This window comes from Neopsephotus bourkii, unplaced genomic scaffold (assembly GCF_033783945.1).
Source record: "Neopsephotus bourkii isolate Nb327-2 ecotype Australia unplaced genomic scaffold, CSIRO-AGI_Nbou_v1 NB_457, whole genome shotgun sequence".
Classification (NCBI taxonomy): domain Eukaryota; kingdom Metazoa; phylum Chordata; class Aves; order Psittaciformes; family Psittacidae; genus Neopsephotus; species Neopsephotus bourkii.
In genome coordinates, this window is record NW_026900959.1 from 459,452 (window position 1) to 483,372 (window position 23,921).

At 55.9% G+C, this 23,921-nt stretch overlaps 2 protein-coding genes across 4 annotated transcripts; one reads left to right on the plus strand and one right to left on the minus strand.

Annotated features, from left to right (window-relative positions):
• Positions 1–4,282: 4,282 nt before the first annotated feature.
• On the plus strand, positions 4,283–15,947 carry DDHD2 (DDHD domain containing 2). The gene is made up of 18 exons (XM_061349649.1): positions 4,283–4,507; positions 5,592–5,782; positions 7,438–7,527; positions 7,969–8,089; positions 8,826–8,915; positions 9,683–9,818; positions 10,314–10,522; positions 10,596–10,663; positions 10,756–10,875; positions 11,024–11,119; positions 11,414–11,527; positions 11,613–11,768; positions 11,841–11,943; positions 12,020–12,184; positions 12,943–13,105; positions 13,383–13,501; positions 13,587–13,648; positions 15,938–15,947. The coding sequence occupies exons 1-16, from the start codon at positions 4,327–4,329 to the stop codon at positions 13,471–13,473; spliced, it is 2,094 nt and encodes a 697-aa protein (XP_061205633.1). The 5' UTR covers positions 4,283–4,326; the 3' UTR covers positions 13,474–13,501; positions 13,587–13,648; positions 15,938–15,947.
• Positions 15,380–18,773, minus strand: PLPP5 (phospholipid phosphatase 5). 3 transcript variants are annotated; one of them, XM_061349650.1, is made up of 7 exons: positions 18,694–18,773; positions 18,490–18,598; positions 17,957–18,047; positions 17,518–17,581; positions 17,057–17,181; positions 16,428–16,598; positions 15,380–15,602 (listed from the first exon to the last, which is right to left on the minus strand). In XM_061349650.1, exons 1-7 carry the CDS (start codon positions 18,765–18,767, stop codon positions 15,448–15,450), a joined length of 789 nt encoding a protein of 262 aa, XP_061205634.1. In that variant the 5' UTR covers positions 18,768–18,773; the 3' UTR covers positions 15,380–15,447. The 3 variants fall into 3 exon arrangements, with proteins under 3 accessions (XP_061205634.1, XP_061205636.1, XP_061205635.1); XM_061349652.1 differs by having other exon boundaries at positions 18,723–18,765; XM_061349651.1 differs by having other exon boundaries at positions 18,690–18,759.
• Positions 18,774–23,921: the final 5,148 nt, after the last annotated feature.

The following is a 23,921-nucleotide window of genomic DNA, read 5'->3' on the forward strand; positions in this document are numbered from 1 at the left end:
CACATGGAAGCCTGGTGCGGAGGCTCCACAGAGTCCCAGCTCTGGTAAACCTCTGCTGCGCACTGCTGGCAATGGAATAGCAATAAACCCTCACAAAGCCACCGAAACCCAACCCCAGGAGCTCAGCCCCAACTTGGCAATAGATGAACTAAAAGAGGTTTGAAGCCATAGACTGTATAGTTGAACCACCGAGGTACCCACGATGGAAAGGTCTCCGTGGGGAGAGCCGCAGGGCTCTGCATCCTCTCCATCTCCATCACTGTACACAGGTACCCGAGGCCCGTCCTTCGCTGGGTGCATCTTCAGCTTCCTCCCCTCCTGTGTCCTCCTGGGGTATCCTTTGGCACTGAAGTGGTGCAGAAAGGGACCAGGTTGGCAGCTCTTGGCTGAGAGCTGATGCCGTGTCTTGCCGTGCCTCCTCTGTCCTGGTGAGCCAGTGCGTGGTGCCCCTTGTGTTGTTCTGCCATTGGAAAGGAGAGATGTGAGCAGAAGAAAGGCGTTGGAGAAGGGCATCCTCAAGCTATGGGATGCTGGGAAGTGTTTTCCAGGTCGCTTGGGTGAAGAGCCACTTTTGAATGGTAGCATCCTCCTGCCTACTGTGGGTATCCCATTGCAGAGGCCATCGGGGAAGGGAGCAGCCCATCCTCCTGTTAACCTTCTGGGTACAGCACACGTGAAGTGAATCATTGCTGTGTGTGACGAGATAATAAACCCTGACACCTTTTGAATGTTGTTTTGTAATGAGGATGTCTCAAGGTCTCTTCTCTTTAATAGGACCCTATGGGGAGGTTGTGTAACTCAGACCGAGCACCAGCCAGGCTGTCTCTGTGGCCGCGTTACCTCTCAGAGTGCCTGCTTTGGGGTCCATGGATGCTCCAGGAGCCATCACCCTTTGGTTCTGATGGCCAGCCCGTGTCCTCAAGGCACCCTGCTAGATCCCACGTCATTCCCTGAGGGCACGGGGCTGACCTTTGCAGCTCGTTGGATGTGTCTGTGAGCACATGTGGCTGTCAGCCTGCAGGGATGAGCGGAGCCAAGGAGGAGAGCAGTGTCCTGGGATGTGATTTGATGCCATCCTCTTGTCAGGCTGAGAATAGGACATCAGAGTGGCTATACTGGAGGTGCAAATCACTGCCCTGGTCCACAGAGCTCATGGAAGGCAATGGTCCATCCCCATCCAGGGAATGGCGCTGCTAAAGGCAGCAGCCAGGAATGGATCTGTGCTTTGGGTTTGTTTTGGGTGGTAGCGATGGAGCACCCGTGCTCTGGGGAGCTCTCTCCCCCCCTGTTACCACATATAGTGTTATATTTGGTTGGTGGAGCTGCTGAAATCAAGGCTTTGGGTTCCCTTTGGGCAGGATCAGCCAAGAAAGCCTGGGATGTGCTGTGGCAAGAGGTGGTGCAAGGCCTGTTTCAACAGGGAGAGCGAAACCCATCAGTGCAGGGTGACTCCTCCGGGACAGCCCTGCAGCTTCCTTGAGGATGTGGCGTTAGCATCAAATCACTGCCTGCAGCCTGGGGTGCAAGGAGCCGGCTGCCCCTTCCCTTTCTATGTTTCAGGAGGGGGAATCCCATCAGGAGCAAACCTGCATTGATTATTGCATCCTCTTTGCTCCAGGATTCGTTTCCCTCCCCTATCAGCTGCCAGGGAAAGGAGCAGGGAGGCTCAGCTCCATAGGGAGCATGGTCCCTGCAATGCAGCCAGTTAGGAGAGGTTCCAAACCCCGTGCTCAGCTGCTGCATCACCCATGCCCTGTGGACGGGGACAAAGGTTTCCTGCTGTGGAGACGTGGCAGGAGCGATGATGCCTTTATCCCCAGGAGAGCTGGGAGGATGAGCGTGGCACTGCAGCAAGGCAGAGGATGGGAGGAGGAGGAGGAGGGTTCCTTCCTGCTCTTCCAGTGCTGAGCCTATGGAGGTAACAGGTTCCTGTGGAGCTTCCCTCTGCTGGAGCTGAGTGGGAAGGGGTTGGCACAGGGTTGTGTAAACGTCGAGTTAAAAGCACATTGAAGAGTGGGTTGAAATGGAGATCACCATCTCTAGGTGCTGGAATAGCAGTTACCAGTAACCTGAAATGGCAGTTACCATCTCTATAACCTGAGATAGCCATTACCAATAACCTGAAATAGCAGTTACCAGTAACCTGAAATGGCAGTTACCATCTGCAGATGCTGAAATGGCAGTTACCAATAACCTGAAATGGCAGTTACCATCTGTAGATGCTGAAATAGCAGTTACCAATAACCTGAAAGGGCAGTTACCATCTCTAGAACCTGAAATAGCTGTTACCAATAACCTGAAATGGAAATTACCATCTCTAGATGCTGAAATGGCAGTTACCATCTCTAGAACCTGAAAGTGCAGTTACCATCTCTCTAACCTGAAATGGCAGTTACCAATAACCTGATATGGCAGTTACCATTTCTAGATGCTGAAATGGCAGTTACCATCTCTGTAACCTGAAATAGCAGTTACCAATAACCTGAAATAGCAGTTAGCATCTCTAGAACCTGAAATAGCTGTTACCATCTCTATGAGCTGAGATAGCAGTTACCAATAACCTGAAATGGCAGTTACCATCTCTAGATGTTGAAATGGCAGTTACCATCTCTAGAACCTGAAAGGGCAGTTACCATCTCTAGAACCTGAAATAGCAGTTACCAATAACCTGATATGGCAGTTACCATTTCTAGATGCTGAAATGGCAGTTACCATATCTAGAACTTTAAATAGCAGTTACCAATAACCTGAAATAGTGGTTAGCATCTCTATAACCTGAAATAATGGTTAGCATCTCTATAACCTGAAATAGCAGTTCCCATCTCTATAACCTGAAATAGTGGTTAGCATCTCTATAACCTGAAATAGCAGTTCCCATCTCTATAACCTGAAATAGTGGTTAGCATCTCTATAACCTGAAATAGCAGTTCCCATCTCTATAACCTGAAATAGTGGTTAGCATCTCTCTAACCTGAAATGGCAGTTCCCATCCCTACAACCAGCATTGCTCTGCAAGGAGACAGGCCTGGCTCTGGTCCTTGGGCAGGTAGAGCTGAGCCAAAGAGCAGGGATCAGCTGCAGACCTGAGGGCTTGGGCACTTCAGGGGTGGCTGTGGCAGAGGTGAGCGCTGGGATGGCGATTCCTGGTTGGCCTTGCAGCATCCCCCCCATCACCAGCTCCTCTCTGCAGGAACCGAGCTCTTCCGCCTCTTGCTCCTATGAGCAGCGCACGTCATGGGAGAGGGTTTCTCAATCCCCATGAGGACCAAAAGGGCACGGATGGATCGGGAAGGGAATGTGAGCTCAGAGCCTTGTGGTTGCAGCCGCAGGGCTTGCCCACAGCGTGCACAGGAGGCAATGGCCTGGGGGTGGAACCATCAGCACCAAGTCAAGGCTCAGGCCAGGGAGTCCTGATGAGAGCCAGCATCGCCTGCCTGGCACCGTGTTCGGGCATGGACCTGCTGGGGCTGCTGCCAGAGCTGCGGGTGTGGGCAGGGGTGCAGGCAGCAGGCAGGGGTTACAGGTGGGAATTGCAGGCAGGGGCTGCAAGTAGGGTTGCAGGCAGGGTTGGGGGTGGGAATTGCAGGCAGAGTCTGCAGGCAGCAGGGAGGGGTTGTAGGCAGGAGTTCTGGATGGGAATTGCAGGCAGGGGCTGCAGGGAACAGCAGGGGTTGCAGGCAGGGCTGCAGGCAGGGTTGTGGATGGGCTGCAGACGGGTTGCAGTCAGCAGGCAGGGTTGCAGGCAGGGGCTGCAGTTAGCAGGCAGGGTTGTGGACAGGGGCAGCAGGCAGGGTTGCAGGCAGGGGTTGCAGGCAACAGGCAGTGGTTGCAGGCAGGGACTGCAGGCAGGGGTTGCAGGCAGGGTTGCAGGCAACAGGCAGTGGTTGCAGGCAGGGGCTGCAGGCAACAGGCAGGGTTGTGGATAGGGGCTGCAGGCAGGGTTGCAGTTAGCATGCAGGGCTGCAGGCAGGGGCTGCAGGCAGGGGCTGCAGGCAGGGTTGCAGGCAGCAGGCAGTGGTTGCAGTCAGCAGGCAGGTTTGCAGGCAGGGTCCCTCCGCTTGCCCCGCCCGCCCCGCTGCTGACGGCGCCGTACGGGGCGGGCAGTACCGGCAGCACCGCCCCGGCCTGGGCGGTCTCGGTGCCCGGAGCGGGGCCTGCGCTGGCGGCGGGGCCGTGCGGAGCCGGCGCCTCGGTACCGGCGGGCGCGGTGCGGGCAGCGCCGCCCGGAGCCGCGTCGGGGCAGGGGCAGGGGGGGACCGAGCAGCGCCGGGTCCCAGCGGTGCCGGGTGCGGGCTGCGAGCGGAGCCCGGTGCCCATCCCCGAGCCATGGCCGGGAGGGAGCCGCAGGAGGCGCAGCCCCCGGCGGGCAGCGCGGAGCCGGACGGGGCGGGCGGGTACGAGGCGGTGGCTCCGCACTGGTTCTATTGCAAGGTCACGGACGGGAGGGAGCGCTGGGTCCCGTTCAGCGCCCAGGACTCGGCGCGCCTGGAGGAGGCGCACGGAGCAGGTACGGGGGGGACGGGACGGGACGGGATGGGACGGGACGGACACAGCGGGCACGGCTCCATCGGCGGCCGGGGGCTCCCGACCGGCTCCCATCGCTGCTGGGTTTGCGCTGCCCGTTGGGTCTGCAGCCACAGTGCTTGCGCTTAAAAACCATTGCATGGAGCTGGCCTGGTCGGTGGTGATGCGGGGGGGGGGGGTGGTGTGTGCTGTCCAGAGATTCCCAGCACAATTCCATGCTTTCCAAGCGGGATGCTGCGTTGTTCCCTTGGGGGATTTTAAACTGGGACTTGTTTTCTGGCAGCGTGCCTACTCGTATTGCTGAAAACGCGTGAATAACGACGCTGTGGCCGCACTGAATGGGCTGACCTCATTCACTCGAGTGATGCTCTGAATTATACATCAAATCGCTGCAAAGCTGCGATGGGAGATCACTGCGGGGTGGGTCCATGGGGGGGATTTTCCTCGTGTGATGGATGCTCTGCCTGCTCCTGGATGGGTCTGCCCCAGCACCGGGGTCTGCTCCAAGCAGCATCACTTGCTGTGAGGCCTTCTATGCCACCAAGCATCACCCACCTCAAAGCGTCGCTGCATCCCCTGCTCCCGTCCTCCCTCCCTGGGGATGCTCTGGGTTAGAGGCTGAGCCGGGCACAGCCTGGCACGGGCCCGCAGGCAGCAGAAATCAAGGGACTGGGAGTCTGTGCTGGGATCTGTGTGGAGTTTTAGAGGGGAAAAAGGCTTGAGGCTGGAGCCCTGCACCTCCATTGTGAAGCATCACCCTGCCCAGGGCCACAGTTCCATGTGTTCCCATAGGAAGATGGATGCAGCTTAATGCCTTCTCCTTACCTTCTGGGGGAGAAGTGTGACACTGATGCTGTTCTCTGTGATGGGTACAGAGAACCTTAGTGTCTACAGCCATTGCTCCTGCATGCTCATGTGTGCTGCCCACAGTGTCCCAGTTTGGTCCCTGTGCTGTACTATGGCACACATAGGTGTATATATATATGTACCTGTGTATAGATGACACACAGTCCAATAGCTCCCTTTCTGGTCCTCCTGTACCTAACCCCAGGCCTCGGTTCCCGCAGGGAAAGACAAGGAAGACGTGGTTGTCGCGACGTCAGGCGGGAGGTACGACGTGCACCTCAAGCCGCGGCAGCGCGTCGCGGTGTACTGGGACGAGGAGGCGGCCGAGGTGCGCCGCTGCACCTGGTTTTACAAGGGAGACAAGGACAACAAATACATCCCCTACTCGGAGGCCTTCAGCCAAGAACTGGAGGTAACAAAGCCTCTTCCTGGATCCGTCTTGGTGTTGAATCGGGATGGGTTTGGGGGGGAAAAGGAGCTGATGAGCATCCGATTCCAATGCCCTGCCATGGGTAGGGATGCTGCGCACTAGAGCGTGTCACCCGAGGGATGGAGCATTCACCCCTTCTCTGGGCACCCTGTGCCAGTGCCTCAGCACCCTCACATAAAGAACTCCCTTATCTCCAAGCTGAACTCCCCTTGTTTCAGTCTGAACCCATCACCCCTTGTCCCATCCAGCCGCTGATGATGACCCCCTCCCCAGCATCCTTATACCCCCCTTCAGACACTGGAAGCTGTCCCAGTGCTGGCCCTGATGTCCCAAACTCCCCACGGGGTGACTGGCACCACAGCCATGCCTGAGGACATGAACTTGAAAGAGGCTTTGGCACAGCCTTCCCGCAGCCGATTACTGCCACCAGCTCCCTGCCAGGCTGCTGCTCCCCTACCCTGCTGCACGTTCCAAGCTTCCAGCTTTGCTCCGGGTTCTCCTGCCCCGGCTCCACATTGACCCTGGTTGGGAGGATCGTGCTCGCTGCAATCACAGCCAAGCCAAAGGAGTTGGGGATGTGGGGAGGAGAAACCCATCGAGCACAGTGTGGCTTTGGAGGCGCTGGGAAGATAGAGCTATATATGTATATACATCTCAGATATAGATACACATTTATATATACATCATATGTATATACATCTCATATATACACATATATATACATATATACATCTCATATATATACACACATCTCATATATATACACACATCATGTGTATATACATCTCGTATATATACACACATATATACACACATATATATACATGTATATATATACATCTCATATATATATACACATCTCATATATATATAGACATCTCTACATATGTATAGGTATAAAAATACACATCTTTGCAATAATGTCTGTTCTGATGGGCCAAACAATGCAAATCTAAATGGATCTGAAAGTCTGATATATATGATGTATATACATCTCATAGACATCTCTACATATGTATAGGTATAAAAATACACATCTTTGCAATAATGTCTATTCTGATGGGCCAAACAATGCAAATCTAAATGGATCTGGAAGGCTGATATATATGGTATATATACATCTCATATATATATACACATATATATATGCATCATATGTATATACATCTCATATATATAGAGACATCTCTATATATGTGTAGGTATAAAAATACACATCTTTGCAATGATGTCTATTGTGATAGACCAAGCAGTGCAAATCTAAATGGATCTGGAAGTCTGATATATATGATGTATATACATCTCATATATATATGCCCATCTCATATATATACACACACATCATATATATATATACCTCTCTACATATGTATAGGTATAAAAATATGCATCTTTGCAATAATGTCTGTTGTGATGGACCAAACAATGCAAATCTAAATGGCTCTGGAAGGCTGCTGCTGCTGTTGGCTTCTTGGAAGCTGCCTAGCAGGGGATTGCAGGTGACCCTGCTGCTGATTCCCCTGCCTCTTTCGCAATGTGTGTTGATAAGAAACGCCATAAAATGGGTGGGGAGTATCCCGAGTGCTGGACTATTGATGGGAATGCTCTCAGCTGACTCACAGGTGTGTTTTCCATAGGAAGCTTACATGACTGCTGTGACCCAGGATGAGTGGAAGAAGAAACTGGAGTCCCCTAGCAGGGAAATCATTATCCTGCACAACCCAAAGGTGAGGATGGGCATGGTTTGCACTGCATGGTTTGGGTTGGAAGGGTACCTTAAAGCTCCTCCAATTCCAAACCTTCCGCTGGGCCAGGTTGCTCCAAGCTGCCCTTGGCTCGTGGTCTTCATAGAATCATAGAACAGAATGGGATGGAAAGGACCTTAACATCATCCACTTCCAACCCCCTGCCATGGGCAGGGGCACCTCACACTAAACCATATCACCCAAGGCTTCATCCATCCTGGCCTTGAGCACTGCCAGGGATGGAGCATTCACAACCTCCCTGTGTGGACCAGCAGGGCCATCCCTGTTGTTGGCCCATGCTGGCTTTGTGCTGTGGCTTTTAAGCTGCTTCTTTTCCCCATCTCTGCCCCATCATTCCCTTCCCCTGCCCGTGTCACCTCCCAGAGCATCCCCTCTGCTCAATGATGGGCTCTTGTTTCCCAGCTCATGGTGCACTACCACCCCGCTGCCCCCTCCGATGACTGGGGCTCCACTCCTACAGAGCAAGGTCGACCTCGGACTGTGAAGAGAGGGGTGGAAAACATCGCTGCTGAGATCCCCAATGGTGAGCTCCCTTCTCCTCCCTCCCATCCAAAGCCTTTCCCAACCCCAATGCTCAAAAAGCCTGGCACAAGCTCCCATGATCCATGGATCAGGAGCCTCCCTAGCACCAGGGCCTGCAGTGGAACTGATGGGCAGAGGCAGCAGGCACACAGGGAGAAGGGGTTGGGATCCCAGCTCTGGCACGGAGAACAGGCTTTGGGAAGCAGAGCAATGCCTGGAATTGCCTGAGGCCTTGGAGTGTGTTTGTAAAGGAGGGGAGGTTGCTCCCATGGAGGGACACGGGGGTTATCTCCTACATTCTGTGCTCTCCGTGTCTTGGGAGCTGTGTCAGCTCTGTCCCATCGGGATTCCCTGAGCTCCCAGTGTGTTCCCAAGGGGAGAACAAGCAGTTCTTCCAGTCTAACCCCTTCATTTCCATCGGGGAAGCAGGTTTGCAACCTAAAGCATGTGGGAGATACAACCACACAGAACTCCACCTGCATCGCTGCTGGGCCGGGATGGGTGGCACAGGGAGGATGGTCCCAGCCCTCTCCTTGCACTGGGTGGGAATGAGGAGTGAGGATGGTGACAGATGGGATGAGCTGCCTCGCCTTCCTCTGCTCCCCTCTTGTCCCAGGGTGAATGGAGCAGGAATAGGGAGCAAACGCGCTCCAGGGAGCCGGGATAGGAAACGGGGATAGGGGCTTTGGATGAGGGATGCAGGGACAGGACAAGGGGCATTGCTCTTCTGTCCGCAGGGGAGCCGCTGCAGATCGATCACTTGGTGTTCGTGGTGCATGGGATCGGGCCCGCCTGCGACATCCGCTTCAGGAGCATCGTCCAGTGCGGTAGGTGCAGGTTGGGATGGGTGCATGTCCCATGCACTGCTCTGGGTGCAGGCGCTGAGCCCTCATCTGTGTGGACAATGCAGAACGCATTCACAGCGCCCTGATGCTCGGCTGAACCAGCTGGATGCAGCGGGGAGCACCAAGAAGGGTCCCTGGGCTCGCATCCGGCTCTGAGCATCCTCTGCTGCTCAGTCCTGGAGCTGGGTGCTAAACCAGGGCACTCTGGTCTGACCTGTTCAGTGTCAGAGCGCTTCAGTCCTGCAGGAATGGGGTTTGACTTGTGAGGATCAAAGGAGCTGAGATGCTCAGTCTCTGGTTCCTGTAAAACACATTCCTGCTCTAACGCCATGTGTTCCATGTGTTCATCCCCAAACCCGCTCTCAAGCCCATGTGAAAGGAAGGAAATCAGTGTTTCTCTCTCAGAACTGAGCCATTCCCAGTTCATTCCCGCCCTCCCCTTTCCAACACACGCATCCTCACAACAGCTTCCTTGGGGTTCAACCTTCCTTATCCTGCTGCTGCCCCAGAGCCTTGCCTATGGGGAAGGGAGCCTTGCTCCAGATGGGACGGTGCAATCCGGTAACCCCACATGGAAGAACATGGGGCCTTCCTTCTGTTAAAGACTGCAGGTCTTAGGGCAGCAGATTAAAGACCCTGAAGGGGGTTATTTCCCTTGGGAATGATGTTTCCTTCCGTTGCATTAAGCCCTATGGATGCAGCTCATCCCGGAGCCTTCCCTAGGTGAGGAATTGCTTCTCTTTTTGCAGTGAACGACTTCAGGAGCGTTTCCCTGAGCATGCTGCAGGCTCACTTCAAGCGAGCCCAGGAGCAGCAGCACATCGGGCGCGTGGAGTTCCTGCCCGTCAACTGGCACAGCTCCCTGCACTCCACCGGCGTGGATGTGTGAGTGTCCCAGCACCGCCTCCTGCATCCCGGGCATGGAGCCTCCTCCTCGGCTCGTTGTGGTCCCCTAAAGGGAGAAGCTGTGAGGATGCTTGGTAGAGGCATGGGATGGAGCAGGTTGGGAAAGAGCGCATTGAGTCCTGTTGTCACCCGTGGCACTGAGGGTGTGTGAACACCTGCAGGGATGGTGGCTGCAGCCTGTTCCAATGCCTGAGCACCCTCTGGGCAAGGAATTGTTCCTCAGCTCCATCTAAACCTGCCCTGGTGCAGCTTGAGGCCGGTTCCTCTTGCCCCATCCCTTGGGAGCAGAGCCCACCCCATCCTGCCTCCATCCTCCCAGCAGGGAGCAATGAGGTCCCCCCAAGCCTTCTCTTCTCCTCAGCCGTTCCCCATCAACCCCGTTCCCCAGGCCCTGCCCTTTGGGGTGGTGACAGCCCCTTTCTGAGCTTACACTTCCCTTTAGGACCGCGGTGGCCTCCCTCTTCCTCCCCACAGGGACCTGGAGCGGATCACGCTGCCCAGCATCAACCGCCTGCGTCACTTCGTCAACGACACCATCCTGGACGTTTTCTTCTACAACAGCTCCACCTATTGCCAGACCATCGTGGACACGGTGGCGTCCGAAATGAACCGCCTCTACCAGCTCTTCCTGCAGAGGAACCCCCTCTTCAAAGGGGGGGTCTCCATCGCGGGGCACAGCTTGGGTAAGGGGAACCCAAGGATGTGCATGGGGGCTTCTCCCTGCCCAGATGCTGATGCTCTGCCCTGGGTTTCCAGGGTCCCTCATTTTGTTTGATCTCCTGACGAACCAGAAGGCTGCTCCTGAGGAGGATGAGCACCAAGAGGTACGAAGGCCCCCGTGCAGCATCACCCAACCAAGCTCCTGCTGCTTGATCTCTGCTTGGTCAAGCCTGATCTCTGATGGCTCCGTACACAGGGGGCCAGGACAGCAGCAAGCAGCAGGGGGATGGAGGATGTAAAAGAGATGCTGAAGGAGCTGGAGCTGTGGGAATACTGTGAGGTCTTTGAGAAGGAGAAGATGGACGGGCAAGCACTGGTAAGGAGCAGTCCCCTTTGATGCCTCTTGGGTTTCCTCTTTGCTTTCCTTCCCACTCTCACCCCTTGCGCATCTTCCTGGTACCAAGTACACAGGGAGTGCAGCAGGCCCTGCTCCTGTCCTCATACCTGGGTTCCTTGTTTCCCAGTCCTTGTGCACAGAGGCAAACCTGAAAGAAATGGGAATCCCCTTAGGACCAAGAATGAAGATACTTCATTACATCAGCTCCAAGAGGGAGACGCAGGTTTGTGCTCTGCATGGCTTGCGTTCATCCGGGTCCAAGCATCCCAGCTGCCCCATCCCTGCCCATCCTTGCTCTCATGGGCTCGTGTTTGGCTGCGGTGCCATTGCTGCTGCTGTGTGTTACTGCTGCGGGATCACCTTATCCTAAGGGTGATAACAGAGCAGGAGGACTTGGGAATGGTGGGGTAGGGATGGAGCCGGAGCAGGATGCTGCCCTGCGATGCTGCCTCGTGTTCCTGCCCATGGGCTCGCTGCAGGAGCTGCACTTGTGGCTCTCTCATTTGTGTTGCTGCAGGACCAGAGCTCAGCAGCTCCCCAGCACAAGGAGCGCAGGTCCCCAGCTCGGCCCAGCCCAGATCACACAGATGAAGGCAGGGATTGCCAGTACCGGGATATCGGCTTAGGCCAGGTACCTACCAGCCACAAGGAGATGCTTGTCACCCCAGCATGGAGCTCGTCTCCTTAAACACCCCCGGATCCCCATCTCTCCTTAGGTGTCAGCAAACTATCCCCAGCTGAACTACAAACCCAGCATCTTCTTTGCCTTCGGCTCGCCCATCGGGATGTTCCTCACGGTGCGAGGGGTGAAGCGGATCAACCCCAACTACAGCCTGCCCACCTGCAAAGGCTTCTTCAACATCTTCCACCCTGTAGGTAGCAGAAGCAGGGCTTGGCAGCGGGAGGTGCATGCAGCACCCCTCACTGTGCTCCTTCTCATGCAGTTCGACCCGGTGGCGTACAGGATAGAGCCCATGATCGTCCCCGATGTGGAGTTCGAGCCCATGCTGCTGCCCCACCACAAGGGCAGGAAGAGGATGCACTTGGGTAGGGGAAGGAGAACCCCTGCTCCCCATCCCCTGGTAACGGCCCCAGCCTGACCCCATCCCCTCCTGCCTTGCAGAGCTGAAGGAAGGGCTCACTCGCATGAGCGTGGACCTGAAGAACAACCTCCTGGGGTCCCTGCGTGTGGCCTGGCAGTCCTTCACCCGCGCCCCGCTGCCTGCACTGGAGGCAGCCAGTGCTGAAGGGGAAACAGAGGCAGAGGCCAGCACGGAGAAACAGCCAGGTGGGTACTGGGGTGATGGGAGTGCAGGGCTGGGACCTGCCCATGGAGGGATGCAGGGCTGGGACCTGCCCATGGAGGGATGCAGTGCAGTGGAGGGATGCAGGGCTGTGATCTGCCCATGGAGGGATGCAGGGCTGGGACCTGGCCATGGAGGGATGCAGTGCAGTGGAGGGATGCAGGGCTGTGATCTGCCCATGGAGGGATGCAGGGCTGGGACCCAGCCATGGAGGGATGTGGAGCTGGGACTTGCCCATGGAGGGATGCAGGGCTGGGACCTGGCCATGGAGGGATGCAGTGCAGTGGAGGGATGCAGGGCTGGGACCTGCCCATGGAGGGATGTAGGGCTGGGACCTGCCCATGGATGGATGCAGGGCTGGGACCTGCCCATGGAGGGATGCAGGGCTGGGACCTGCCCATGGAGGGATGCAGGGCTGGGACCTGCCCATAGAGGGATGCAGTGCAGTGGAGGGATGCAGGGCTGGGACCTGCCCATGGAGGGATGTAGGGCTGGGACCTGCCCATGGAGGGATGCAGGGCTGGGACCTGCCCATGGAGGGATGCAGGGCTGGGACCTGCCCATAGGGGGATGCAGTGCAGTGGAGGGATGCGGGGCTGGGACCTGCCCATGGAGGGATGCAGGGCTGGGACCTGCCCATAGGGGGATGCAGTGCAGTGGAGGGATGCGGGGCTGGGACCTGCCCATGGAGCAGGCTGCTGGGGCCCCGTGGTTGAACCACGTTGCTCTTTGTTTCCTTCAGACCCAAAGGCAGAGGAGCCCCCCCCAGCAGTGAAGGAAGAGGCCTCCCCCATTAACGTGGGGAGGCTGAACGGGGGGAACCGCATCGACTACGTGCTGCAGGAGAAGCCGATAGAGAGCTTCAATGAGTACCTGTTTGCACTGCAAGGGCACCTCTGCTATTGGTAAGGCTCAAGGGTCACATTCCCGGCTCATGGAAGCAGAGTGCCCTCCCTTTTAAAGCCAACGTTGTAAGGAAAGCCTTAACTTAGTCATTAAGATGCTCTCCTGCCTCTAATGCAGACAGAGAGTGCAGAGGGGTAGAGGGAGACCGGTTCTCCTTGCATACCTACCCCATCACCAGCACAGGCATCCTGCCAGCAGAGCATGTCCAGTCCCAGAGGGCAATTCCCAGTGCACATCCATGCCCCTTCTAATTCCCACCTCCTCCTCCTCATCCAGGGAATCAGAGGACACCGTTCTGCTGGTCCTGAAGGAGATCTACCAGACCCAAGGCATTACATTGGATCAGCCTTTGCCAGGGAGCCAGTGAGCACCCCGTGATGTTGTGGCCACTTGATGTAAGTCACCCCCTCTCCATCCCTGCATCAGGGATTTCCTAGGGGGGACATTGGTGGTGGAGGGAATGCTGTTCCTTATTTACAGGCAGGAGATTGGGTATCAGCACCTTTGGCTCCTCTTCCCCTGCCCATAAGCACTATCAGACAGAAGGAGACCCCATAAATCACTGCTGCGGAGGATAAGGGCAGCAGCACCCGCATCCCCATGGGTGCAATCCATGAGGAAGCGACCTGTGGATATTGAATACTCCTCACCTCCCATGTTCTCTTGCTGGTAGGCACTGGGTGCATCGGCCTGCCCTGGTGCAGCCATTCCTGTGTTCTCCTTTTGCCTTCATAGATGCAATTCACCCACCAGGGAAGTCCGGATTCTGCTGCTCTGCTGTGTCCTGCATGCTGCTCCCCAAGGGCTTGCTGCTCCCTGGACATTAAGGATGGGTTTCCCCCGTTTAGGGTAAGGGCAGAGGGGTAAAAGCATCCAAGGAAACCACTGCTGCTCTCCCCCAGCACCTGAACTGGGACGTGACCCCTGCGCCGCCTGCGTTACCCCATTAACCCCAGCACCAAAGCAGAGCAGGGCTCAGGGCCGAGTGAGGACCCTCAGAGCCCTCGAGGAATCAAAGCCTTAACAGTGGGCAGCACTGACCCCCCCCCTGGCCTGAGCTGCCATAGGGAGCCAGCAGGACCGTGGCCACCCCAGCCATTGGCACCCCCTTGAACCGCATGGTCCCAATGGCACCAGCACAGGTTGGGATGCGCTGGCTCTGCTCTAAGGGGGACGAGGTGATCCCCCCTATGATCACAGCAGCCCTGGACCCAGCTTGCACCGATGTGTCAGGGCCTTTGGAAGAACCAAACCACTTCCCCTCCCACTGATGCTTGCCCTGCATGGGGGCCGGAGCCTTCACCCGCCGCCTGTTTGTTGCCCATCGCCCCCTGTACCCCGTTATTTGCACTATTGGAAAGGGGTTGTTTGCAGCCTTCTCCCCTCCCAAAGGAACAGGGGCCGTGCTTTGCAGACGAGCTCAGTCGGGTGCCTGACGAGAAGAGGGGCAGGAAGAGTTAAGCCACTTAATGATGGGCTTTTGGAGTTAATGCACTTTGTTAACAGGGAAGTTACGTGCGTTTTAAACGTTATTTCATGTCTTTTCCAGTAAAAGCCAAACTAAACTGGGAGCTGACTGCAGTGTGCATGGCCAGGGGTGGAAGGAAGGGGTTGGGGGACCCACATCGGTGCATTCAAGCTGTTTTCAATAAGCCTTGTTCTAAAGGGGTGGCGTTTCCATCACTCCCATCCCGAGCCGCTATGGAGCCCAGTGCCAGGTCACTGCTTGGGGCTCTGCAGCACCCTGACCCCTTGCACTGCCTGAGCAGTGGTGCAGGGGCTGCTTGCAGACACCTCTGCTGCCTCTCTTTACAACCATAGCAAAGCTGGGAGGGAAGAGGTGGGAAACCAGCACCGAGGGCACAGCAATGAGCCCAGCCATTGGAAGGATGCTTTTAGCACTGCAGCCCATGTAAAAACTAAACTCCTTTATTGGCACATTGGGAAAGGACAGGGCCAGCACAATAACGCATGTAACACAAGCCAGATCCATCTTCCTTCTCCCCCCATTCAACCCATGGGTAGGGAAGCCACAACCTCATGCTCATCCCTGCCTATGAGCTCAGCTGGCGTTGGAAAGACACCAAGAGCTGGTCCTGCGCTTCCCTTCCCATGGGGAGGGATGGGACTGATGGGGACAGGAACCCCCATGGGATGGGGCACACCAGCTGGCTCCATCCTGCTTCTTGCTTCAGGACCCTTTGTGGCTGCAGGCTCATAGGGGCTGCCTATGAGATGTGGTTGCACTAGCATCAGGTCCATCCGCACCTGATGGGGCCGCTTCTCACCATCAGCCTTCCCCTGGCCTGGCACTGAGGGAGCAGCAGGACAGAGCCCAGCCCTATATATCCAGGTGGAAGCTGGAAGCTGGAGGCCTCTCTTGGTGTGCTGGCAGCTGGGTGGGTTTGTGGCACATGGAGTCCGTCAGGGGAGGGTAATACTGCCTGTAGCACAGGTAGGCAAGCACGAAGCCAATGGCTGAGCCAACCAACACGTCTGTGGGCAAGAGCAGAGGAGAGAACTTCCCTTCACCCTCCCAAGCTTCATGGATGAGCTCTCCGGCAGGAAAACCCCAAAACCCAATGGGTTTCGATGGCTCCTCAGGTTCAGAGCCCACCATGGACTCCCCTTGCACTGAGGGCACCCAGTTGTGCCCCTGGGCAGACATCGTGAGACCCCACTGAGGCCTGGCGAGCTATAGGAAGCACAGGATGGGTAATTAAATGGAAAGGAATCCCATTCCCGGTGGGAAAGGTGCTGAGGGCTGCGGGGCTTTGGGTTGGGAGAGTGTTTAAAACCCAGCTGGGGTTCAGCTCCTGGAAGCGTCTTGGAGAAGACCCCACTGGCAGCACTGTGTGCAGTGATGGTGTCCTCAACCCCATGAGGACATGGAGCTGGTGGAGCAAGTGCAGAGGAGGCCATGAGGATGCTCAGGGGCTGGAGCAGGTTCTGAATGGAGCCAGGGTGAAAACACTGGGGCTCAGAGCAGCTTCCAGTGTATGAAGGGGGCTACAAGGATGCTGGAGAGGGGCTCTTCATCAGGGACTGTAGGGATAGGACAAGGGGTGATGGGTTCAGACTGAAACAGGGGAGGTTCAGGTCGGAGATAAGGGAGAAGCTCTATGTTAGGGTGCTGAGGCACTGGAATGGGTTGCCCAGGGAGGTTGTGAATGCTCCATCCCTGGCAGTGTTCAAGGCCAGGTTGGACGAGGCCTTGGGTGCCACAGTTCAGTGTGAGGCATCCCTGCCCATGGCAGGGGGTTGGAACTGGATGAGGTTTGAGCTCCTTTCCACCCCACCCCACTGTGCTCTCAGACCCACCTTGCCAGTGGTGTTTGTAGTCGCAGGTGCGGGACACGGCGATGAGGGTGGCGAGGAAGAGCGGGAGGAGGAAGGCGCAGAGGCGCAGGGCTCTGCCTGCCCGGCCCGGCCTGAAGCAGCGCAGCTTCCCCCCGATGTAGAAGGCAGAGAAGGCGAGACCAGCGAAGGCAACTGCAAGGGAAATGCATTGCTTCACCCTCTGCCCTGCGGCCATGGAGGGGCTGTGCTGCCCATGGGGAGCATTGGCTTGTGAGGGATGGAGATGCGGAAGCTGGTCCTTGATGCGCATCCCTCATCTCAGGGGTCACAGCTTCCCATGATGGTTTTCACCCCATTGCTTTGCAGAGGGAAAGCTGAGCCCCCCCCACAATGCACCCAAAGCCAAGCTGCCCCCTCCCACAGGCTGTGGGTCCCTGTTAGGGCGGTGAGGCACTGGAATGGGTTGTGCAGGGAGGTTGTGAATGCTCCATCCCTGGCAGTGTTCAAGGCCAGGTTGGACGAGGCCTTGGGTGAGATGGTTTAGTGTGAGGTGTCCCTGCCCATGGCAGGGGTTGGAACTGGGCGATCTCAAGGTCCTTTCCAACCCCAGCCATTCTATGGTTCCATTCCATGATCCTATGGATACCCACAGGAAGCGTGCCCGCTGGGGAAGCTCTTGCGCCCCTCGCTCACTGTGCTGGCGTCTCCCGTGCACCGCAGCTCCGCGTTGGCTCGTCCATCCGGGAAGCAGCGATAGAAGAAGTCCGGCCGTGGCCTAGGGCAGAGCAGGGCTCATGGGTGCCCGGTGCTCAGGAGACCCTCGAGCCCTCCAACGAGCACCCACATCCGAACACAGCCACTCAGGCAAGCGAGGTGGGGGGATGAAGCCAGGCCACCCGCTCCCTGTGTGAAGGAGCCCATCCGTGTGATGCTCACATCCCCACCAGTGTCTGCTCTGATGTTTAATGGTCTCTCCAGCCAGACAGAACCCATTCTGTCCATGCTGAGTGTGGCCAGCTCCAGGTTCTGGCCCTTGCTGCTCCTATTGCAGCTCTGCCATGGCCTGGACCCGCATCCCCTCCCTGCACGGTGCAAGGAGCCAGTTTCTCACCTCCCCACCACGAGCTTCAGGGCATTCGTAAGGACCCCATTCAGGGCAAGAGCGAGGCTGGCAGCTGGGAGAGAGCAGAGAGGTCCCATCAGCACCATCCCCATGGCTTCCTGCGTCTGAAGGGGGCTATAGGGATGCTGGAGAGGGGCTCTTCATCAGGGGCTGGATGGGACAAGGGGTGATGGGGTCAGAGTGAAACGGGGAGTTCAGGTTGGAGATAAGGAAGTTCTTTACTGTGAGGGTGCCCATAGAGGTGAATGCTCCATCCCTGGCAATACAGAGCTTTGGGTGATAGGGTCTAGCTCAAGGCATCCCTCCCCATGGCAACGGGTTGGACCGGGATGCTCTTAGCACGCTCAGCCCTGGAGCTTCAGGCAGAGCCACGCAGCTCAGATCTGAGCCCCCCAGCAGCACAGCAGCAGGGTCAGGAGCAGCTCACCGAGGCAGGCTTCCCGTGTGTCCTCCCGGTCGGCGCCCAGGAAGAGCCTTGCGAGGAGGATGAGGAGCAGCGGGGACAGGAAGGCGATGAGCTGGCACGGGAGGAGAGGGCTGTCAGTGCGACACGGGATGAAGCCCTCCCGTTAGGACACAACGGCAGCATCCTGCCCTCCCGCATCCATCAGAACACAAACCCAGCTCTGCGGCTGCAGCACCCACACTGCTCGTCAGCGGGGAAACAAACGGGAGATGCTGATGCAGGGAAACGCGGTTATCACCCAGCATCCCCCCCCCAGGGACACCCATGGCGCCCCGAAGAACTACGGGTATTGACAGCACAGGTCTTAGGCATGGGGGAGACTGAAACGGGCTCTTAGGCACGCTGGGGCACTGGGATGGGTTGAACGGAGAGGATGCGGCTGCCCCATCCCTAGCAGCGCTCAAGGCCAGGCTGGAGCATCCTCCCCTGCCCCAACCAGGCCGTGCCTCGATGAGGACGCCCAGAGCAACCCCGCAGGAAGAGGCGGAACTCACGGCCATGGGCAGCGCGGGCACTCGGTCCGCCTCCGTGTAGGGGTTCCGATAGAGCCACATCTCCTCGGGCTGCACCAGGCGCTGGAAGGGCGGCAGGAACTCCATGGTGCTGCGGGAGGGAGAGAGGGAACGGGAGCGGGGCTCAGGCTGCGGGGCTGGGGCTGGGGCTGGGGCTGGGGCTGAGCCCCCCCCGCTCTCACTCACACGAACGCTGCCAGCAGCAGGGCCCGCACCGCAGCCTCGGCCGCCAGCTCCGCACCGCAGCCCCCCCGCCGCATGGCCCCAGCGCCCGCCCCGGCCCGCACCGCCCCGCCCGGGGAGGAGCCCGGGCTCGGCCCCTCCTGGCTCAGGGGCGGGGAACTCGCTTGGCCCATTGGGGAGATCGGGTCCCATAGGGATCAAGGGGGAGAACCGATGGGAGGGGATCCCATAGGGACCAAGGGGGAGACCCGAGGGGAGCGGATCCCATAGGAGCCAAGGGGGATCCCCGATGGGAGCGGATCCCACAGGGACCGAGCAGGGAGCACCGGGGGTAGCGGATCCCATAGGAGCCAAAGAGGAGCCCTAAGGGGATCGGATCCCATAGGAACAGGGCAGGAAGCACCGAGGGGAACAGATCCCATAGGAACCATGAGGGAGCCCGAGGAGGTGCAGATCCCATAGGAACCAAGAGGGAGTCCCGAGGGGACCAGTTCCCATAAGAACCAAGAGGGAGCCCCAAGGGGAGCAGTTCCCATAGGGACCAAGAGGGAGCCCCAAGGGGAGACCAGATCCCATAGGAACTGAGCAGGGAGCACGGTGGGGAGCAGATCCCATAGGAACAGAGCGGACCCGCTTCCCATAGCAACCAAGGGGGAATCCCGAAGGGAGCAGTTCCCATAGGAAGGGAGCAGGGAGCCCTAAGGGGAGCAGTTCCCATAGCAACCAAGAGGGAGCCCCGAAGGGACCAGTTCCCATAGGAACCAAAAGGGAGCCCCGAAGGGGACCGGTTCCCATAGCAACCAAGAGGGAGCCCCGAAGGGACCAGTTCCCATAGCAACCAAGAGGGAGCCCCAAAGGGACCAGCTCCCACAGGAACCAAGAGGGAGCCCCAAAGGGACTGGTTCCCATAGGAACCAAGAGGGAGCCCCGAAGGGACCGGTTCCCATAGCAACCAAGAGGGAGCCCCGAAGGGACCGGTTCCCATAGCAACCAAGAGGGAGCCCCGAAGGGACCAGCTCCCATAGGACCCACACCGGGAGCTCCCTCGGGAGCAGGGTGAACCCCTGTTCTCCCTGCCCACCCCAAGTCCAAGAGGGAGGGAAAAGCCTTGCTGGTCGTTGGAACATTCAGAACGATTTATTGAAGTCAACCTCAAGCAAAAGTTCAGATCAGTGGAATGTCATTTAAAAACCTTCCCCCAAATGAATCCTCACGGAAGCAAAAAATAAAAAACCACATCCGAATTCCAAAGGAGTTGGAAAATTAAAAAAAAAAGGGGAAAAATAAAAGAAAAAAAAAGGCAACATTTCCAGAAATAGAATGTACAAAAATTATATGGTTCCTACCATCACACACATTCAAGGAAGAAGCTAGAATATTACAGGCAAGTCTAGGTACGCTATAACTAGGTGACGGTCAGCTACCTATGTACAGGGTTAACCAAGCTTTACAGGTTTCACACTATGCAGAACAGAGGCCGGACAACAAAACCCCCCAATATCGGCTATCTCAAAGTCTATGCGGCAACATCAAGTCATAATACAGTTAATGCCCCAATGGAACATGGCCAGGGAAAGTGAACACTAACTCCCTTTAGTGTCAAAGAGCTTCTAGGCGACTCCCAAGGACTTCTTTAGGATACCGGCTTCGGTGACTATGGATGCTTTTTGCTATGAGGGATTGCCTTAACAGAACGTTTCACAGGACCCACAAGGTTTGGTACAGATAAAGGCTATGGAGAAGGACTACAAAGGGTATCCTCGGAGCACATGGGGATGGAAATGGGATCTGCACGTACCTGCCTTGTGCAAACGGGGGTCGGATCCCAACGGCAGCCCCGCGGATAGAGGACACCGGGAATGAGACAGGATGGGGAATGGTTCCTGTTGGTAACAGCGGTGATGGAGTGAATGGCTTTGGCAAAGTCAACCATGAGTTCCCTTTTTGGGGTTCATATGAAGCACAGGAAGGCTGCTGTGCAGAGCACAGAGGCTCCGCATCCCTCTCCCCACAGCACAGCCCCACATGGGGTAATACAACCTGAGCTCGATGCTCAGGAATAGAACATAACAGGAAACACCTTATTTTGTTAGGGCATTTTTACCTTTGCCTTTACACTCGGGTCACTGTGAACCCATCCAAAGCGGAGCAGGGTGCTGTGAGTGCAAAGGGGTTCTGGCTACACAAAGGGAAAGCCAAGGGAAACCCAAAAGCTGAATGGCATCACCCCACGGTGCCGCCTCTCCAGCCTGGAAACCGCCCCCTTTTCCATGGGCTACGGCCCCAGTGGGAGCAGGGAGGGAGCTGAGGGAAGGCAAAAGACGTTTTTCAATGGAGGATACATAAAGAATGCATAAATAAACCAAACCCAACCAAAAGCTGGAGAAGGAACCGCAGAGCTTCAAGTACATTAAACCCTGAATTCAATGAGGCAGAGGTTTCAATGTTAAAGTGACTACTTCGTACCAGCGCTGGACACCCCCCTCCCCACCCAACCCACACAGTTCCGTCGAGGTTCAATATATACACATGGGATGCTGATCAGTACGTCTAGGAATGGGGTCTTTCCCATTCTATCCTGAAAGGAAAGATACAAAGAAGGGGTTTCTTCCAAAGAAAGGCCAAAATCCAACGTTCCAGCCCTACTACTCCATTCCAAAAGGTATCTCCAAGACCAGGGTGGTGAGCAGAGAAGGGAATTTGCTTCCCCCCACCCTAAAATTGCCTTTAGCTTTATCCTTCCTGAGCTGCAAATGCCTTTGACAGTATGGAGAGGACAAGTCTACATAAATGACCTGAAAGCAACTAAATGCTTGCACCATGGATGCAGGGAGTCAACCAGCGTTTGGCCACCATGGTCTGTGCTGTGCTAAGGTGCAACCTAGAGTAGAAGCCCCATTAAACACCACAATCCCGTTCACTTCACACAGCAGCTTGGAGGCTGCACCAGAAAGGGGAGCACGCAGGTGATGGAGAGGGAGCCAGAGCGTGGTGCTCCCTTGGGAATGGGAGACAAAGGGAAAAGCGTGGCAGTGCGTTGGGGTGAAGGAATAACGGGGTCTTTAACAGCAGGTTCAAGCTCTCAACCTAAAGCACAGCAGGCCTGTGGGCTTCTTCCAGGCATCAGCATGAAACAGCCAGAAGACCACCCAATATTACCCATCCCAGTCGAGGATACAGCTCCCCCTTGATGCCAGTTAGAGCACCCATTAAAGCTCTTCCTGATGAAGGAATGCCATTATCACCATTCAGTTTGCTGAGATGGGGTTAAAAGGTGTGCTTGAACACTGTGTTTGGCAAACAGAACAACCCTACCGTTAAGAAGATGCTTCAATGTGGCATTTTCTTATCTCACAATGTTAAAGATTCACCTTCTCTCCAGTAGGGTGAAATCCAGTTCAGACTCTTTGCTCACCACCTTATAAACCAGCCTCCTGTTGCTCCAGGTTTTGGCTATCCTTAACCTTAGCTTTTTGGTGGATAAAAGAAGCACCTGTAAGAAGTTTGCGACCAAAATGAACCAAGACCTCGAGTGCATGGGCACAGGAGCAGCAGCACCCCTCAATTCACAGCATTTGACATGGTTTTAAGCCTTCTGTGAACCTCTGTGTGGCCTGCGAGGTGAAGGATGCTCCATGGCTCTCATCCTTCCGCTCCCCACCATGTGGGGTGCCCTCACACCATTGACCCAGTGAAAACTGCACTCACCCCATAGCCATGATCTGTGTTCCCAAGAGAACATCATCTGAACATGATCAAGCCTAATAAATAAGCTGAAGTAAACACGTTGGGCCTTTGCAGCAAGAGCTGTGTCTGGCACTGCTGAAAAGGGCCAACAGCCCCAGTAAGAGCCTCAAAAGAGGCATTTATCATGGGAAATGGGAAGGAAAAGAAAAACCTCTTCTGTAAAGGGCTTTTTGTTGTGTAAAAAGTACCAAAATAGAGCACTGCTTTCAAACAACATTAGTGTTTCGGATGTCCTCTGTAGCATGGACCACAGGATGAAGTGCTCTGCAGAGCTCAGGAGCCTCTGCACCAGAACTGAACCCCCCTCCCAGGTACACCCCAAGCCCCCATGGGTGCTCAGGAGATGAGCTGCTGGCTCAGTTAATGGCACTGTAGTGTATTCTGTCATTTCTAATTGCACAGATTCCAACCCCTAATCTGAGGGCTAAGACATCACCAGCCAGAGGCAAGACACCTTCCACCACCTCCCATGCCTTTGACTGGCTTAACTGGGAAGTCCCCATGTTTCTGGAGGTTTCCTACAGACACAGCTCTTAACCCAAAGGCTTCATTCAGCCAGATGCCAGCACCACTTGATATGAACCCCTTATCTTCAATACCTTATTCTCAAGTACACACGTCAGAAGTGTGCTCTAACTGTACCAGGGCCAGGGGGAACACACAGTGCTTGGGTGAAGGGTGCACCAAAGGGGAGAGCAGTCCTCCAGGCTCCTTGCACAACAAAGAGAAGGGAATAGGTTCTTAAAGGAACCTCCTCCTGGAGCAGCCCCTTCAAAAGCCTCTCTAGCAGAGGAAACCCAAGGGAGAACTGTTTCAGGAGGCTCAAGTTGGCTGCTGTGAACACAGCCCAGGACCCAGGTGGAAAATACCCTGTTCATTGAAGTGCTGAGATTTTCCTTAGCTCCATTAACAAAGATGAAAGCCAGAAGCTCTCTCAGCAAAAATAATACCTAAGCATTCCATCAAAGCAAACACACACATGGGTCTGATTCCTTCCGGGCTCAAATCTCCTTGGATTTGAAGCTAATGGGAGCCTGGGAAGGCAGCAGGAAGGAATCACATGAACACAACTGCAGGGAAACAAGCACAGGCTTGGCAGGTGACAAATACCCACGCACAGAGCAGGGATTTGTCCTCCTCCCTCTACAGAAGTCAATGGCAGCGCTCCCATGGGCAGGATTAAGACTTCAGTTCCCAGTGTGCTGCAGGCTGAGGCTCTCCTGACTAGGAAGGTTAGGCAGGAGAACGGAATGCCCATTGGGCCATTAAGCTCTTTCTGCATTTCCACCTGCCTGCAAGCACCCACTTAGAGCTCCAGCAGGGAGATGCAATTCCTGCCCTCCTTCACCAATGCCAGATGTGGCATTATGAGCACCTCCAAGAAGTCACCCACCTCGTTTTACATTGGAAAAGCTTGACAACAACATTCAGAGGTTAACATGAGCATAACCTACCTTCTCCAAATGCCTTATAACTGACATTTC